The sequence below is a fragment of the Coccinella septempunctata genome, chromosome 1, assembly GCF_907165205.1.
Source record: "Coccinella septempunctata chromosome 1, icCocSept1.1, whole genome shotgun sequence".
NCBI lineage: Eukaryota > Metazoa > Arthropoda > Insecta > Coleoptera > Coccinellidae > Coccinella > Coccinella septempunctata.
In genome coordinates, this window is record NC_058189.1 from 48,616,043 (window position 1) to 48,635,393 (window position 19,351).

General features: G+C 34.3%; 1 protein-coding gene across 8 annotated transcripts in view; it reads right to left on the minus strand.

Moving 5' to 3' along the window:
* LOC123322839 (protein argonaute-2) overlaps nt 1-18,336 on the minus strand; it is a 39,760-nt gene extending 21,424 nt beyond the window's left edge. For 2 of the 8 annotated variants that reach the window (XM_044910884.1, XM_044910882.1), the window contains exons 1-12: nt 11,301-11,458; nt 8,618-8,689; nt 7,188-7,435; nt 6,753-7,119; nt 6,428-6,505; nt 6,148-6,370; nt 5,706-5,814; nt 5,489-5,610; nt 3,778-3,970; nt 1,174-1,307; nt 233-417; nt 13-179 (exon numbers count right to left, since the gene is read on the minus strand). In XM_044910884.1, coding sequence (XP_044766819.1) covers nt 13-179; nt 233-417; nt 1,174-1,307; nt 3,778-3,970; nt 5,489-5,610; nt 5,706-5,814; nt 6,148-6,370; nt 6,428-6,505; nt 6,753-7,119; nt 7,188-7,435; nt 8,618-8,689; nt 11,301-11,322 — 1,920 coding nt within the window. In that variant the 5' untranslated portion in view covers nt 11,323-11,458. Of the gene's footprint in view, nt 1-12; nt 180-232; nt 418-1,173; nt 1,308-3,777; nt 3,971-5,488; nt 5,611-5,705; nt 5,815-6,147; nt 6,371-6,427; nt 6,506-6,752; nt 7,120-7,187; nt 7,436-8,617; nt 8,690-11,300; nt 11,459-13,372; nt 13,516-17,783 lie in introns of those variants that run through there. The other 6 variants (XM_044910880.1, XM_044910878.1, XM_044910881.1 and 3 more) reach the window with 6 other exon arrangements.
* Nucleotides 18,337-19,351: the final 1,015 nt, after the last annotated feature.

The window sequence follows — 19,351 nt, forward strand, 5'->3', positions numbered from 1 at the left end:
TTCTCCCCTTACCTTTGGTCGTATTGATGGCACAAGAATACTGTTAATACCTCCCAATTTAACATTTATTTTAAGACATAAGTTCGACAGTGTTTGTGGAGATGTCTTATTGACATTTTTGGCTTGAACACATTGGGTGGCCATGCCCAAAACCGTATCGCCTACCCTCTTCACTTCAGCTGAAATGAAAATAAAATTATAAGAGAAATTGCTTTCAATCTTCAAACATTACCATAAACCGGCGTTTTGCCAGGTAAAACAACAACGACTAACTGAAGAGCTTGAAACGTAGTCTTGAGATAACGGAACATAGGTTCGACTTGATCGGGTCCTGTCGCGTATTTACAAAAACAGGGTTGCCCAATGATCGGCATTCCAGCATCGTTGGATATCTTCTGAAGCTGCTGTGTGAAATTCCTGAAAAAAAGTTTTTTGGATTACTGAAAATGCTCATGTTCAAATAAACATTTTGCCACAATTTTTGATGGATTAGTTAATAGTTTATTAAGGGGGTCACATTCAACTGCGACCACTATTGTGCCCCCATCAGAGCTACTCTCAGAACTACGCCTCCGATAGATTGAATCAGATTAGATTATAGGAGAGGCGATAAGATCATGCAAATCTAGCAAAACACCTTGACCTTAAGATCTATCGTACAACCCCGCTTTGTTTACCAGTCGGGCCAGTCTCACATGTAATTTACCGAGCTAGATTACCTTTTTGGCTCAAACGAGCTTCCTCTTTTATACCCATTTCTCATCGCTTGATTACTGGCTGAGAGACAGCAAAATGGCTCTGGTCCAATGAAGGGAGTTGAACTCTCTTCTCTTGCCAGCTGAGCTACCATTTCATGCACTCAGGCCAGGAACCCAGAGAAAGTTGACCTGATTATTTACATAGAATGTGCTGAGTGACATATTGCACACCCGGACTACTAACTTTGAGGAACTCAGCCGCTAGTACGACTGCTGTGCTGTCAAATACTATGCATTTTTTCCGGTAGTTGCGAGAAGGCCAGTAAAATATATCGAACTGAATTAATCATCATTTTCGAATTCGAAACATTCACAAACACAATAGTTTCTTTGTAGTAGAAATCGGTGATGAATCACCTAGCGTTTAGATTCATACTTTTTCCACAATAGATCGATATGATATTAAAATCATTACCTTAATGCATCCTCCCTAACTGTCCTTTGTGGAGCAAAACATGCAATTGCCCAAACCCTAATTTCTACACCAGTGAAAAATTGCTTCCCCCTCATGTCCCATACACCTTGATTTGGCAGGGCCTGTTGCTTACTCTGTAAAATAATTCGATACAAGTAATCTCATGCGTGAAATGGTTTAAATAGTTTAGATGATGTGATGATAATTTGGTATCTCATGTATATGTATGTAGCTATAAAATAGAAAAACCTTTTATTAACTACTTGGGAGTAAACAGAAAGAATACTTGAAATTCACAGAAATATTTAGTATTTTCACTATCATTGAAATTTAGAAGGTTCCTCAAAGTAACTGTAAGGTAAATGAATGTTTCTCGACAAAAAACGAAAAAAAATATATTTATCATTCAAAATGAGGAGAGGATTGAAAAGTCTGAAGAATTTGAAGACATCAATTTCAACAAAACATGCACATTTGTGTTCATACAAAAATTTAAATGCTACATGCTGAAGTGATTTAGATATACGCAGGTCAATTGCACAGGAACAATTAATTGTTCCTATAGCAAGTCTCTGACTTATTTAGTTTCAACACTAGGTTCCTTTCAACAAATTAGACGCTCATTTCAACTACTTTTCTCCAGATCCAGATCCACCCTCCAAAAGATAAAATATGTTTGTATCAGGATTCTCGTCCATGTTGTCAATAATAAAAACAAATTATCGGGAATTTGGACTTTTATTGTGGATGTTAAATTATCTTAAATCTTCGCCGACGTTTCGGACACAAACTTGTTCCTTTATCAAGGCTAAAATGTAACAAAGTATAAATTGCAGAGTTCACCCGGAAGAGCACGAAACAGGTACCCACCTCGAATTTTCATTAATTTAACATATAAGTTTTTGGAAGAATAATCATTAATTTTAAAACTTTGTAACGCATCTCACCAAATGCGTTACAAAGTTTTAAAATTAATGAGTGCTATTACTGTTACCCTATTTAATCTCATTTTTACGACGATTGTTGGAGGTTTCGAACAAGAAGAAGATTTGTGAATAATTTAGACGACTTTTATTCGTAAGATTTTGAACTAATTCTAATTCTATTTTTTTACACAGTATTTTTCTGTCAATTGGTATCGAAATGAGCCATTTCTTAAAATCGTTTAAGTTACTAAATAATGAGAAAAATTCCGCAATCCTAAGTTTCCATTTTCATTCCTATGTAAAAATCGAACGGACGAAACCATATGGTTGAGTCAGTGATGACGAAATAAGTTTTTCTCATTGATTTGCGGAAATTCAGATGACAAATGATCTTGGGTCGTAATAGGATCTATTATACTTCAGTAATCATTTTATATTTTTCTTCTACTTTGTCATTTTGAAAGTTGAATAGGAACGCTTTATTTTCACCAGTTCTACCTTCCGCTAAAAAAAACCTCACCTTAAAATACATCCTGTATAAATTGAAAATTTTTCTTACGGAAATATTGATATAAGCAATATGGACATGTTATCTGGCTTAATTCAACCCTTTCAGTACCAGGAAGTTATTATCAATGTCTCAATCATATAACTGAACAAGTATTTATCTAACAGAGCCAAATTTGGATTGAATGTGGCGAATTAGATGAGAGTAACCTAGCGTTAATATCCATGTGCACTAATTCACACTTAAATTTAGCGAAGGTTCAATTTTTTCCTCCATCTCATAGGTGGACAAAGCAATTTGACATGTAAGGTAACTTTCACTTCACAAACACTATCACTCAAAATTAAAAAAAAGTCAACTTAAAATCTACAATAAACTTCAGCTGAGCAACCCAAAATAGTGAAGGATGAAGGATAAGCAGATGGGCCTCTTTCTACCGAGTTTTCAACGAGAAATGACATCACTATGTTGTGCTTTGTCGCCGACGCATGGGCGTCCCTCATCACTGAAATCTGACTGTGCTGACGGATTTTTTGAGTCATAATTGAATGAGAAATATGTGCAACAGGTTATTCCAGCAAAATGAAGAATAATTGTACAGAATTCAGCTGAGGAGGGTATATCGGTCCAAAGGACAAAGTTGTCCCATCATTTATTCACCAGAGGCTGGTGAATGATGAGATAACTTTTTTCGTTGGACTGATTAACCCTCCTCAACTGTATTTCGTAGTTATACAGAATCATTTTATTGGCGAACAGATTTGACGGAATTTCGATGCTGAATGACCCTCAAGATCATGCAAAATGGCCCAAGTAGGATTGTTTAATTATAGTTGATTCAGCAATACCAGAACAACATAGACATTGAAATTTCAAATAGTTTGTTTCGAAAACCTTTGATGCAGATGAGATTTCAAAATTCAGTTTTAAATTGCGCAGAATAATTCTCTAATTCCGATAAAACTGTCGTGATTGTTCTTGTTTAAAGTTTCTCTTCTCCAATTGAACACAGCAAACAACTGCTGAACCGTTTATCAAGTCGAATTTTGGGATACTCAGAAAAAAAAAATAAACCTACAGATACTTCAATGTTCATAAAAATCAATAAAATTTTATACATTGAAATATCTGTAGCACTACAAACTAAAAAAATTTATAACAGAAACTAACGTGCCAGCCCACCTGTCCGCTGAGAGAAGCTACCCTTCCACCATACTGAAGTTTTGGTGGGGGTAACACTCTACCTCTTACTTCCATCATGTTATTACTGATAGTTAAACCAAATTCCTGAACATAGGCATCATTGTTGAAATCTGCCCTTCTAACTAGATTGTTGATCTCCCTCTCTCGATCAGGAGCGGACCTGAGAAAAAAATGGAATGGCTAGTGATCATTGTTTGGTGTCAACACTTTGAGTAAGACCCTTTTAAGTTGTTATCATTATTATAAAAATTCAGGTAGTTCAATTTTTTAACCACATGTGACATGTGGAAATCAACAAGTAATGTGTTAGATGATTGTCAGGAGCCCTAACACAAAAAAGCATTCATCAGATTAATATAACGTGCGTTCAAAAAAATTCGTCGTCAAGTAGGCTATGGAATTTTGAACGTCGATATTTCATGTCTAAACGTAATTCTTAGCTCGTGCTTACGATGTTTTTAGACATCTTACTCGTGCTATACTATTTTCCAGGTGAACTGTCATTTTAGCATTTTGGATTGTTGTTGAATTAAAATTATCAGCAAATTATAAAGACGGTTTTTACGGACGTGTGAAAGGCTTTTACTATTGAATCCTACTTCAAAATTGGGAAGAAAATTGAAGGAGAATGGAAATATTCTGTTCCGGCGACTTCATAGAAGCCTATGTTGCTCTAGATTATTAAGTATGAATTTTTCCATTGTACTGTTTTGCGATGTGTTGACGAAACAGGTATGTTCAAACAAAAAAGGAAGTGGTTGACCAAAGAAGAAAACTCCAGAGTTCAGCAATAATAAAAACATGATGACAGAAGCTCGACAAACCTCTGTTCAGGTTTTATTTCAAGTGGCTGGAGTATCCGTTGGCATATGCCACCCGATTTTGAAAAAAAGATATCCATTTGTTTATAAAGATTGACATGTTATCAGAAAACTGAAAAGGTTGTGATTACCTAACCTTGTAGCAACCAAGAAAAATTGGAGTTCAGTATGCATCAGTCAAAGACAAAATGTGGACCTACTTTTTTTTATGGAACTTTAATAGCAGAACGTTATGAAGGAGAAAGCATCATGCCTTTTTATAACTGAATTGAATTTTAATAAATTGTCCAATAGCTATTTTCATGTAATTCAGTTCTTTTAGTTTAGTCATGGATTTTCAGTTATCACTGAATCAATTCAATATTTATAGAGAATTAATAAACATATTATTGAGATTCTTACTGTAATTTATTCATATAACTGAAGTAGCTAGAACCTTCTTACAAAAAACAACATAATACCACGATCAATTCAAGATTCATGTCTCTTACGTATGAAAATAGTGGACAGTTAAAATTTTTACGAAGAATTTTTCTAACCGCCTCAGATTGTTTGGATTCTTGTCATCTTACTCAATGAAAGAAATGCTTTTCAAACGTTGGGTGAAATTCACAGGTAACTTTTTCTAAAAAGGGCCTTTCCATACAAAATTACGATATATAGGTTAATGTCATCATTGTATACATTTTGGGAAGATGAAGTAATTCTTAATTCAAAAACATATGTTCAGCCACCGAACATCTGCTTTCAAAATTTCATAGCCTACTTGAGGACGAATTTTTTTGAACGCACGTTACATCATATCATATTTACCTAAATAATTTCTATGTCTACTATTTTTATATTAACATCCTTACCTTGCAGTTGCTTTGATCATTGTTGATGTTTGCATGTCTGTCAATTTCTTAATACACCTCTGCCCAGCCACAATATTGCAGACCTCAAGAGGTAAATAAGTATGTTTGTGCTCCTGACCTACCTGTGTAAGAAATGATTAATGAAATAATTGAAAGTCACAAACATTCTTTTAAACTCAATAGTCAAGTTGGTACTACTTTTAGAACTAAGTCTTACCTGAAGGCATGGTAAATGTGGAAATCGAAGTTTCATCTTGTATTTGTCAAGGAAATATTTGGCAACAGTACATTCAACAGTTTGGCCATTGTCAAGTTGAAGAGGAAATCTGAAAAAATTCCATATTTCCCATTTTGTTTCTCAAAATTTTAAAGTATATAAGTGACAAGCTACTCATTTTGATGAAAAGAATAATAACTTGAATTAGTTTTCCAAACTTTTCTGTGTGTCTTTTCTACACATTCAGGGGTAATTACAACTGAAAAAATGTTAACAGACAAATATAGGTTTCTCTTTGTTTCACAAATAATGAAGAAAATTGTTGAAAATGTATGAAACAAAGAGGAATCCGTTTTATCAACATCTTTCTGACCCAGAAAATGTAGTAAATCTCATCAATAAACGGTAGTACACTCTACAATATACATCCTTTAATACTTACGACTGCATCTGAGCAGGTCTTCTCGTCACATTGCAAACTCTGTATTTTCGTCTCATGGTTCCACAATGGGTGATTTCAATCTTCAAACCTTTAATTTCTTTTGTGAATTTGACTCTCTGACTGTCAGTTAAAGGTTTCCTTTGTTCATTTATGTCCCTAATATCCAAAACTTCACACATGAACTCAATAACAGGTTGTGCTTTATAGAAAGCAGTGGCAGATACTAGAAGACAATATTAATTGAATCATCAGAAAGACTTGAAAGAAAATGCGAACCCACCATCTATATTTAGCATCATTTTCCACTGACTGGGTCTGACAGACTGATGGAAACCAAACCAAACTTCTCTACCACCCCCTGAAATTAAGATAAATGACTTTGTATTAGGAGATAGTAATGATAATAGGAAAAAACGAAACGAGAAAATGAAATTTTCTTTAATGAATGTTGCTTTTCAGGTTGACCCAGATTACCAGGTATAATTCAGCATAACAGCAAAAATATGTAAGAAAGGGCTGAAAATAATCATCTAAATTTGGAAAAAACATCATTCTTAAAATGAATATTCTATGAATAAAAATATTTTTACGAACTTTCAACTCACCTAAAGGATGATAGTATCCATCTGGACTACTGAAGAAACTTCTACCCACTGGAGTGTAGCTCATTGATGGCAGATGTCTCATAACGACATCAAGTGCAACTATAGCTTCATAAGGAATCTGCCTTGTTCTACCTTCTAATGCTTCTTCAAGACCAAATAAAGAAACCTGTGCTACCCATTTTATTGTCACTCTGAACAGTCTATCTTTTCCTTCACCCGGTAGAGTTACTTCTAGTTCTTCCCTAGAATTACCAATAGGTAAAGGATCTCTGGTGTATAAATTGTTCCGGCCGTCAAATACAGGCTTTAAATTCCCAAATATTTTCCCATATGCATGAACCATAGTTTCTATAATTTCTCTGTTTACCTGAAACAATCAATTGTTTATTTAAGGTTATTTTTCAGGTAGGTACATATTATATTTAAACTCCTCACCTTCCTTGGGCACTTATCAGGCTGTATGTTCACATCATAATGGTGAACATAACCTCTAGGCATTGATATTTGAAAATGGTTGGCCTTGAGACCAATCGGCCTCCCTTCCCGTCCCAAGTTTGGTCTGCGAGGACATTGAAAAACTGGAGCTTCGACTGGAGGAGGGACTGTAGTAATGGGCCCTGGAGCTGCAGACCCAGGTAAAGCAACAGCTGTGCTTGTTGAACCGATTGCTCCTGATGTACCTGCTAATTAAATGCATCATGTTATATGAATGGCATATCGAATTTCCTGAGGAGTGTTCCATCAAGGATCCATTTCGATCTATCAAGATAGCGATATAATTTAATTATGATAGAGGAAACCTTATAACTGATGAAGAGATTGTAATGATCAAATGATCGGCAATAGGTTTGATGCCAAATCTCATTTTCTATACAAGTTTGAGATTTTGCTTTAAAACTAATACAAATTTGAAGATAAACACAATCAGTCTTGATAAAAAGTAGAAGTAGAGCATAATACAATATTTTAATTCTTGCATCATAACAGTAGAAGGTATTGTTTGCCATATTATTTTCCATCATTAAAAAATGGACAAGCTTCCAACATGATAATATCGTTTCCCAAGATGAATTATAATACTCAAACTGAATAATAAAATTACCAGCAGGAATATAAATCTTTTACCTACTTACTAGTGAAAAATCTGGAAAATTCTCGCCTGCTCCCAATATTCGACATTTCACTACAATCACTACCAGTTTTTTTGAAATCTTCAGTAATTAGTTCAACAAACTCTACAGTGTTGATTTTTTATGCAGTTAATGATTAACAAACTGGAGAATCAGAATTTTCTATAGTATATCATAGAAAAACTGCTGTATTGTCATTTACTTCAAAAAAAGATGCGTGTTCTCCACAAGCGAAATTAAAAGATACCTTTGACCAATTTGAATTTTTATAATTCAATTAAAAACACAAAATTATAATTGAAATGTGATTCAGCAGCAGAAAGCATCCATAATGATTCAATGGCAAAAATGTATGTAGTTACAAAAATATATTCCACACACCTCAATTTTACATTCTTTGTTTTAAAATTTCAAATTACTCAATGTGTATGGAAATATCCATAAAACAAGCAATAGGGTCTGGAGTTGTTAATTTGAAGATTATTATAGTAATATTTAGCTATTCTATAATTGAAAACCATTAGTAATAAATCAGTCCCATTTAATCTACATTCCAGTCCAAATTTTATGTACATACATCTACCTACTACAGCTTGGGTTTGCTGCATACAAAATTAAATGTCACTATGTAATATAACCAATATAATAAAAACTACATTATGTATTTATATTGCCTATCCCTTTTTTTTTAACAACATTTAATCCACTCATACGTTTCACAGAAAATATACATACCTGTTATTTCGGGAAAGGTAGTTTGTGTTGGTGGGCTTCCGGTCTGACGAGGAGGATTGGTTTGCCATGATTCTATGATGAAAAAATTCATATCAGAACGAAAACTTTCTCAACACTATACCCTTGTGAGAATTTAGTGCTAATTCATTGCATTCGACATTAAGTTCAATAACGCTTAAACTAGTACTTTATTGTGAGCATAATAACAATGAATAAGATTAGTACTACTATTCTTAATGGTATGAATTGAATAAGCAAGCAATTTTTAGAACTTCTTTATATTAGAGCCTCAAATTGTAGTTGAAATTTTTTTACATTTTATTACAATATAATCTATTGAAATGATAAACTTGAATTGGAAAAATCAATCAACAATCCATGCAAACTTTATAAAGGCCTTTATTCAGTGATCAATGAGGGAAACTTATATGAATATCAGACCTTCAATGAACAATACAGGTATTAAAATTATTACCATCGATACTTTAATTCTTCAGATCTAATTACTCAATTGCTAAGAAAATTAAATTGCTGAGGAAACATAACTTTGCTGTTGGGTTTCATAAATGCTTTACCGCTTTTTGGGTTGCCTAGATTAAATCACCAATCTTTTTCAGTTGAATATAAATTTAAGATATGACAAACAAATAATTGTAGTCAATAGATCTTAACTTGCCATACTAAAACTCATCTTCGAATGTATATTTGGCATAGATCTTTCGAAGTAGAGATAATTCCTCAATTAAGCTTTGTGAAACTGTGCATATATCTACAGTAATATCTAAAAAGAAATCATTGCTTCTAAAGCTCTCTGTCTTCTTAAAAGAATAATTAATAAGATTTTCAATGCACTGATAAACTAAGTGAAACTTATTCCATTGACATTCAAAGAAACAAAAATAATTTTCAAAATATTTTATTTGAAATCTAATTCAATGAGGTATGTGTCATATTTCTTCAGATAATTTACCGAAATATAAATAACAGATAAAAACAATCCAATCGAACAAGGAAAAAGGTTTTAGAATTATAGAAAATGAAAAAGTGCGGCTCTTCTTGAAACATAAGGCTTTCTGAAGTAAGTATCATTCATCCTTAGCTTATGCATGTATAGGCAGGAACTCTAGAATTTGAATGAATGAAAAACAACAAACCATGCTCTGTTATTGTACTAGGCGAATAGATGTCGAGCATTACAAATTGTTTTCAATTTTAAATTTGTAGAAAGTACATTAATGAACCAGGAAGGTATATTTGATGAATGGATCAATTAATATCAAAAATGTTACAAAGCATTTAGAATCATTAAAAATAAACTATGAAATCTGTGTACAAGAATCCCATATAAAATTATTTAGATTTAGGATTGATGCTACACTGTTCCATATCTGATCTATTCAAATCATCCATGGTATGGTTCATTATTCAATTCTAATCAATATGTATCCACACAACCCAATAAAATAAAAAATAGTAGATCATAATCTTTCGCAAAAATGCAAGTATTAAATATAATTGTTCAAATCTACAAAATTTAATGGTATTCTTCAAAATTACATATTTTTTATTACATAAACAAAATAAATCTATAGATGTATTACTGCAATTCAACCTGTTGCATTGTTTGGAATGTGTTTATTTTTCATTGCTCTCTCTTGAATCAAGTAGGTAGTGACATTTCATCTTATGATAATAGGCAACAGCAAAAAAATTTTCTATCCATAGGTATCCTTAAAATTTGAATCATGAATTGAATTATTTTGAGGAAAATAGAAATTAGCAGAAAATCAATAGCACCGTCTGGTATGCATTTGGGGTCATTGACCTAGATTTGACCTTTCGCAATGGATTTAGATATTTAATTTTGAAAATTTGTACCGAGATTTGTACCTACTGCTTAGAGTCTGTTATTATGTAGGTACTGCATTTAGGAAATTGCAACCAAACCATTTTTTTCAGTAAAATAATCAAGATAGGCTATGCTATGGAATTGAAAAAACACTGAAATTTTTATTCAGAATTTGTGGTTGATAGGGTCATTATTATGCCTTTTCCTTATTATGTTCCACAAATATTTTTTGTTTTCACATGTTCTCAGTATAGTGGTGATTCCATTTATAAATCATCTACTGAATTTAATGAATATCCTCCTACTGCATGTTGAATTTGGCATTAATAAAAATTCTGAAAAATTTACACTTATTTTATTGAGATATGGGATGAAAAAACCATCTGTGGAAAAAGTTCTTTATTCCACATTGATTCTCAATAATCTCAAATAAATATTCCCTCCAAAAAATATGATTTTCTATCAATGGGAGATTCGAAAATTATTGTATCTTCTAGATATGGAAAAAATTAAGATGTAACACTTATTATATCAAATACATTCAATGAGACACAATAAAACATCAGGATTTAAAACACGTTACTGATATATGATAGGTTATCTAACCCTGTACAATAATAACTGTCCACTTTGCTTGTTTATTTCGAACGCATAACTGATAGAATGGAAATAGTTCAGTCAATAATAGATCGAATCGATTTGAAGGGTTAGAAATAGGGTTGTTTGAAAATAAGTGTGATTTAAAGAGTCGAAAACAAATGACAACATAGCTACAAACGCCAATAGTGGAGCTCGACCAAACGTATAGAGGAAATTGAATTGCACGCTACTTACGGCCTCCGGTACCGGGAAACATTATATTAGATAGAAAAAATACACAAGCACAGGGTTTTTAATCACACTTTTTTGTTGAAAATTGTACTAATTGAGGTGTTTGTGAATGGAAGGCAACGCAGACATTTGCAATCTTTTTGTGACGTCATCGATATCTCTTGAACTAGTGCTCACGGCGCACGAAAATGCGCACGCGTCGCAGTTGCCGGCCTAATTTCAAAGCGCAGTTGACCAAATACAATTTTCTTCAAGTAGAAACAAGGAAAATGAATGAAGGAAAATACCAATAACGGAGCAAAATGTGCTCTTTCGAAAGGAAGAAAGATAAAAAAAATGGTCTTTTGCGAAAGTTTGAACGCTTGGATATGGTACGAACATTGAAGCACCGAAGCACGATATGTTCATGGCACCGTACAGAAAAATCTGCAAATTTTACAAATTAATTTATTACACAGTTGTAAATGATTATTTGTTCGAGATTATTTCCAAATACATTTTCGAAACCATAGCCCTCTATATAGAAAACATTTTATGACCCGAACGAGTTTCCAGTCAGCTCATACTCGGTGCGTGATTTTGAACATCATTATTCAAAAACCAAGGGCGTCGCTAGACGTTGGCTACGAGGGGGTCGAAAAAAAGTCTACCCAAACACTCTGCCTTGTGATTTTTGTGCTTCATAGCCAATTTTTCAAGAGTAGAGCCTCGAGTCGGAGTAGACCCACATATTCATGTCAAAATCTAGTAGGTATTATTTTTGTGTGAATGTTCGGCCTTCAAAATTAACCGATTAAGCCAAAGGCTAAAATCATTGCAAATAGCATTACCTAATTTATGTCGTTAATTAAAAGAATAATTGATAAATTTAGTGGTTTTTTCTATGAGAACAACTAGTTGTGTATAAATAAACATTTTGTTTAATTGCTACACTTCTTTAGGGCAAAATAATGATTAAGGATCGGGCAGGTAAATTTTTATTTAAAATTACTTCTTATGTATAATTGAGGAGTACGTACGGTACTGAGAGAGGATAGTACATAGTTCGAGTCTTAACTTAAATTTTGTTGATACTTTATCTTATCGACTTCACATTATTCTGTTTCCTGGTTATTACCAAATGAAGAATAGGGAAAAAATAGTTTTGGAGGTTCCATTTCCCGAAACGCAATATGTGAAATTTGAAAGATTCGTCATTTTTATGAAAAGTTTCATTACTGGAAATTACAAAACAAAATGAAGATTCATTACTGATAATCCCCAGTATTATAGAGGATGGAAAAGAAATGGCATATCGCATTTATTTTATGGCTTTCCATTGTGAAAAAAATCGGAAATTACCAGGAAAACACAAGTGTGAACATTCGTTCATATAGCGATAAAATACAAATGCATAACCAGGTTATGCAAATATTTCGAGTAAATATTATTACATATACACTGCTTACTGATATCATAATCTTGGTTGGCGCTTCATTGGGAAGATCATATTCATATTGTTGGAAACATTGAACGCGGGTTACAAAAATGAGAGGATGCTCTTAGAACTTGGGTTTTGCGCAGAGTTAGGTACACATACAAAATAATCAAAAAATTAGTGTAGTAGTACTAACTAAAGATTCGTTTTATTCTGTACTACCACATGTACGAGAAATTCGAAGAAAAGTAGGAAATTAGTTATGAAATTATATTCGAAGTTTTTGTCTACACCAGACGTTTCGCTTAGAACTGAGGTGGGCATCTCCAGAGCAGTCTCGTTCAAAGATTATGGATGAGACCTAACCTAACTCCATAATACATGTTTGGTTTCTTGCTTAGAACTTATACTATAGTTGGTATGTCACGGAGGTTATAACTGCGAAAAACAGTTTTTTTTTTCAGTTTTCAGAGATGCGAGGTGTAACTAACTGTTTTCAGATCTAATCATAATAAATCAAGATGAATTTAGTAGTATTTGAGTGATTTTCGATGCGTTAATAGAAACACATAACAGTTTTATAACAGAGAATGATATGTATGTATAATGTTGAATGAGTGTCTTCAAGACTTTATAAATTTCTTCTTTGAATGCTCACCGTTTACAGGTTGCTGCATGTTGATATGATTTAAACCGCCTACACCAGGCGCACGATGTCCCATTAAACTCAGTGCTAGGTCTGGCATGAGCTGGGAAATTCCCGGCTGTAAATTCTTCCTTTCAGTGTCTAAAGACATCACTCTGGAATGAAATGGAAAAAATATTGAGATATTATATTCTCAAAAAAATTCAACACGTAGGCATATATATATATATATATATATAGCATATAAACCTTTCCAAAGCTCACTAAATGAATTTTTTTCGAACACTTTCCACATATTCTATCGTAAAATGAAAAGAAGGGGACAAAATTAATCATAATATTCTCGGTGTTAATATGCTGCTCTTAAAATGATTTTTGTATCGCAAGAGATATTAACCTATATAATCATCACAGAGATTAAAAAAAATGGAAAATTTTCAATGAATTGTTGACTACAAACCACAATTTTCTTCTAGCATACATTATACACCAATAATTACAAACATAAAATATGGGTTTTGTTTCGTGGGAAATTTGAGTCGAATATTCCACATGTCTAGTAAAAAATAATACATATTATAAGGTATAGTTGGGGAGCCGAAGAGGGAAATTCGGAATTTACTCGCGAGCATGTCAGATTAATAAGAGGGGACATACCTTGGACCCTGTAGAGTACCTCTACCAAAAATTAGACCTTTATATATAGTCCGGGAGGCAGGGTCTTTTTTTTCAAGGAATTTCATCCCGGCTGAATTTAATACTGTAGGTTGTAGTCACATTGCAAATGACGAAACCGATCGTCAGCTTCAATACCATCGGTGGGTGCGAGCGTGGGAGGCGGCGGAACTCGGGAAAAAATGCAACATTTCAAGTGATTTTATCCCGGCTGAAATTTTCTATATGTAATATTGATCTTAATTAGAAACATAATAGTGAAGTCAGCCGATCGGCGGAGGGTGGAAAATACGTCAGTCGAGCGCGTGAACTTGGCAAAAAAAATTTGAAAGTCAAGTGATTTCATCCCGAATGAAAACACCTCCATATAATTTCTTACATATATGGAAATATAAAAATGACCGTCAGCTGCGTGTCTTGCGGGGGAAAGACCGTCATTTTTATATTTCCATACATGTAAGAAATTATATGGAGGTGTTTTCATTCGGGATGAAATAACTTGATTTTCAAATTTTTTTCCCAAGTTTACGCGCTCGACTGACGTATTTTCCACCCTCCGCCGATCGGCTGACTTCACTATTATGTTTCTAATTAAGATCAATATTACATATAAAAAATTTCAGCCGGGATAAAATCACTTGAAATTTTGCATTTTTGCCCGAGTTCCGCCGCCTCCCACGCCCGCACCCACCGCTACTTGACCAGCTGACGGTCAGTTTCGTCTTTTGCAATGTGACTACAACATACAGTGTTAGATTCAGCCGGGATGAAATTCCTTGAAAAAAAAGACACTGCCTCCCGGACTAATAGAGAAAATTGTCTAGGACAGCCTGTCAGAATAGTAAGAAAAAAACGATCATTGTACATACTCGAGCGTGTCAGATTAAGATATATGTGGTTAATTACATGTTGAAAAGTATATATCCTCTTAATCTGACAATTTGAGCGTGTCGAAAATGTATGGCAGGGCGCCAAAGTTGCAAAAAAAAACGTCACGCGTACATTCTCGAACGCGGTGGCGTTTTTTCTTATTTTGAAGCTAATAATTCAAGGATAACGGAAAAAATATAATCTGACAGTTTTAGCAAGCCGAAACAATAAAAATTAGCCACAAAAATCAGTTTTTTTGAATTATCTCCTCCCCTGGGCTTCAAATCTTTTTCGCATTCATTATAAAAGTTTTAGAGCATAACATTTTCGACAAATTTTTGTCCTAAGTAATTTTTTCTACGTTCAAACGTTTTTGAGATATATGGCGATTAATGCGAGGTGTATAGCGATACATGCTGGAGCGAAAATTCACTCGTTGGAAAATAGTTCATTCTAAGGTTCAGTCAGAGACTGCTAAGTTCGAAATTGTCATCATAGAAATACCTTGTCATTTTGACAATTGGATGAATGTAGATTAGACTGGGATTCTACATTGACCTTGCCCTTTCGCATGTGTGGCTAAGCTCCTCGCCCTTATCGCCCTCTTACTTGAGAACGGTTAAGAGTATCTAAAATTGCTTCAGACAAAAGTTGTGTAGAATTTTATTATCTACATCTTTCATAATGGATACAAAAACGATTAGAGGTTCAGGCAAGGAAATATTCGAAGAAAAATCATTTTTATCATTTTCAAAGTGTCAGAGTAAGAAAACCCCCCATGACTAGTGTCAGATTAATGGGTCAACACGTCTACAACACCCAGATTAACCATCTGTATGAAAATCTGACATGCTCGAGTATGTACAAGTAACGATTTTTTTTACATTTTCACCGCTGTGACCTTGCGTCACGTCCAAATTGTCAGTCCCTCTTGAAAAGTAGCTTCCTTTGGGTCCAATTAACATATCCTCCAAAAATCTTACACGCTGGACCAATTTTTTTTTACCATTTTCAACTCTTTCGTACGGCCAGTCCCACCGCGCAAACTGTCAGATAAGCATGAATTCATTATCAGAGAAACGTAGGGCATATACAGTATCTTAATCTGACACGCTCGAGTATGTACACCTGACGATTTTTTTTACATCTTTGAGACCTTGCAGACGCTTTCCCCACCGCTGAAAGTGCATACATTATAGAACCTTATTTCTTTCTCCCATCTAATCTTCAAAATCCACTAGGGCTCCACGACGCTCGAGTAAATCCCGATTTAGCATCGTCGGCTCTCCAACTAATAGGTATATTGTATGTATATATAATACTTATTGAATTAAATGAAAAATAACGTTTCTCTATAGAATCTGCTGTTACAGAAAATATATTGGTATTTGTTTTATTGATCTGAGGTATTTGTTATCATAGTAAACAAATTTCTGTCAAAAAAACGATGATAACGTCAAATATTCGGAATGAGAACCAATTTTTCAGAAATCATATCATTTGAACTATGAATGGAGTCTAGTATCAATCGATATTAGAAAAGCAATATCGCCAGGCGGGTCATGAGGTGAACACGAGTCGTCGAATTCACCCATGAAAATTTAATTTTCTTATCGAATTGGATTCTATATCTATACCAACTCTCCTAGATCAAAACCCTCTTGAATTAACTATGAGGACTTCAGTGTCGTCTTCTCCGACAGTAAGTCAAGGATTTCCGTTGAAATATTTCAATATTTGGAATATTCTTGAATCAGTTTCTACTATATCGTATGATATCACCCCTTTGAGCAGCAGCATTAACCCTTTAAATTTTTGCAAGAAGTTAGATATTTGCAAACCAATGAGAGATATAAGGGTGAATGATGTCCAAGAAATAATTCCGCTGAGTATGTTGAAATCAGAATTTCATGTATATTCAAAATATGATATAAAAATTGGATATATTCTCATTTGAAAAAGGTGCTATCGTGTTTTACCACTTTCCGACCGCCTATAAAGTAAAAAATGATTTTAGCTTATACGCTACTTAGAGTCGATTCGCCGAAGTTTGAATCATTCTCCTATGGTCCTAAATTTCTAAGAGTCATCAACCCCTCGAGCACTGTTGACTCACCCTGTATATATTGTTGTATGGAACGGCACTGATTTCCCACGAGTATGATTGCAGCAGGACTTCAGTCGGAATGATACATCATACTAGTGGGAAATGAACATTCCTTGAGAATTGAAAAATATAATATTGCTACCGCAATCCGAAAAATTTCAAAATTCCTTGTTTCTGCTTACCATTCAATCTTGGGAACTAGTGTCAAAAGTGAAAACGTAGCAGGAACAACTTCATTTCCGTATCGGAGATGGTATAAAATGGAATCCGGAAACATAAAATATGTACCTAATTCATTATCAAATCACAAAATGTGATACAGAAAAATTTTTCTATTCTAGCTGTAGAAAAATATAATAGTTTTTCCATTCAGAAAGTTGTTTCTGAATTATATAGTAGAAACGCAACTTATTGTATAGTCGAAGTGGAACCAAAATAGTGAAACCGAAAAAGTTTTGGGAAAATTTGTACATTTTTGGAAGAACCTTCAAAAAAGGAATTTTCACAACAATAGCAACGTTTTTTTTTGTATTAGGCTGAATAAAATCGAAAAAAACACAGGGCTATTGAGCAACTGCCACAACTGCAATATAATGCGTATAAACTTGATATTCAATTCTACACGTCATTGTTGCTGTTGAGTTCACCATTTTAATTACTGCAACTGTGCGATAAGGATATTGAAACATACTGAAATGAATGCAAGTGAAAACTTCTCGTTTTAGCGGGAAAATATACGGAAAATTCCTGTAAAATCAACCTTTAACTTACTTTGAATTAAAGCGACCTGAATTTCTGGTACTGTACCAGACAGGTACAGAGAGTTCTTTTAGCAATTATATCCCTACGTCCATCGCACACACTGAACCCGAATAAAGTCACTGGGTCGCACGAATTTCAACTTTTATTTGGCGGTTCACATTGAATAGGAAAAGTCGCGGATTGTTATTTCCGCTCACACACATCATTCTGGGTTTATCGGAACGAAAAGACGATCTTTGCAAGGTACTCTAAACACCAAGAAATTTATCTCAAGTTCATGCCCTATCCCAACACTTGAATGAAATCAAAATACGAATTCAAGGCTAACTAAAGTTGTATTGGACGACGCTCGCTGTCCCCACGAAAATCGCAATTTCCAATTGAATTCCGAAATGACAACCGCGGCCAAAAAGCGCTGCGGATGCGTTTCGAAAAATGCAATATCACCGTCGTTTCGATAGGAAACAGATCGCATCAGTTTTCCACATTCACTATCATTTTTGGATGACACTTGTTTTGGATTTCAAGGCGGCTAGATTTGGGTTTTCGCTCACTGTGATGTACGCTGCGCATGCTTCGTTGCTGTCGTTGCGACGCGTTCGCGATAAGTTTGACGATGCGTCGGATTTATTGCAGCCAATTCAATAATCGTCAATTTTTCAATGGTGTGTGAGGCATGAGCTGATACTCATTTGCCGAATGCAAATATACCATGCATGCAGTGCTTTCTTTCTTGATCAGCTTGAGGACATAGGCGTCGCATGCGTTTGGTTGTCTGCGGAACATCTTTTAGTCAAGTATGGAGCTTCTAAAAGATATAGGAGTAAACCTTGATGCTCGCTCAGAAGCAGCAGAGCATAATGATAGCTATTTATGTAACAAGTACATAAATTAGGTCTTTATGGACGAGTCCAAAAGTTTATGGCAGAGCGAGCAAAGCGAGCGAGGCCAATAACTTGGGCAAGTCCATGAAGCCTAATTATGTACGAGTTGCATACAAAGCCTTATGTTCGAATGCAATGCAGAAATTTTATTTTCTGAAATGGCTTATTACTGAAAAATATTATGTGTGCTTTTGATTTTCTTACCTTAGTAACCAGCGACCTTAGCAACCTTAGTAAACACAGTTGTTTACTTCCTTAATTTTGTGACAAACGTCATAATAATCCAAAAAATGGATAGTGCTGGAGAAGAAAGCGTAGAAAATTTAGCCGAAGCGCCAAAGAATCTCTCTTACCCACTAAATCTAAAAGTGCTTATGAAAATATGTATGCGGCCTATAACGAGTGGTGTAAAACGAAGAAAATTGTAAAATCGACAGAAGACAGTATTCTGGCTTACTTCAATAGTGAACTGAAAGCTCACAAAAGTTCTTCGCTATGGAATACATAGATGAATCGGAAAGTACTAAAATAAGTGTTGCTACCAGAATATTTGGCCAGGACGAAGAAGTTGCATCAAAAGTATTGCAGATCGAAAACTGTGCTTCCACTTCGAGCTCGACTTCCTCAGGCATGCATTTTTATAATAACAATGAATGTGTTTTTAATATTCACTACCACACTAATGCTTAGAAT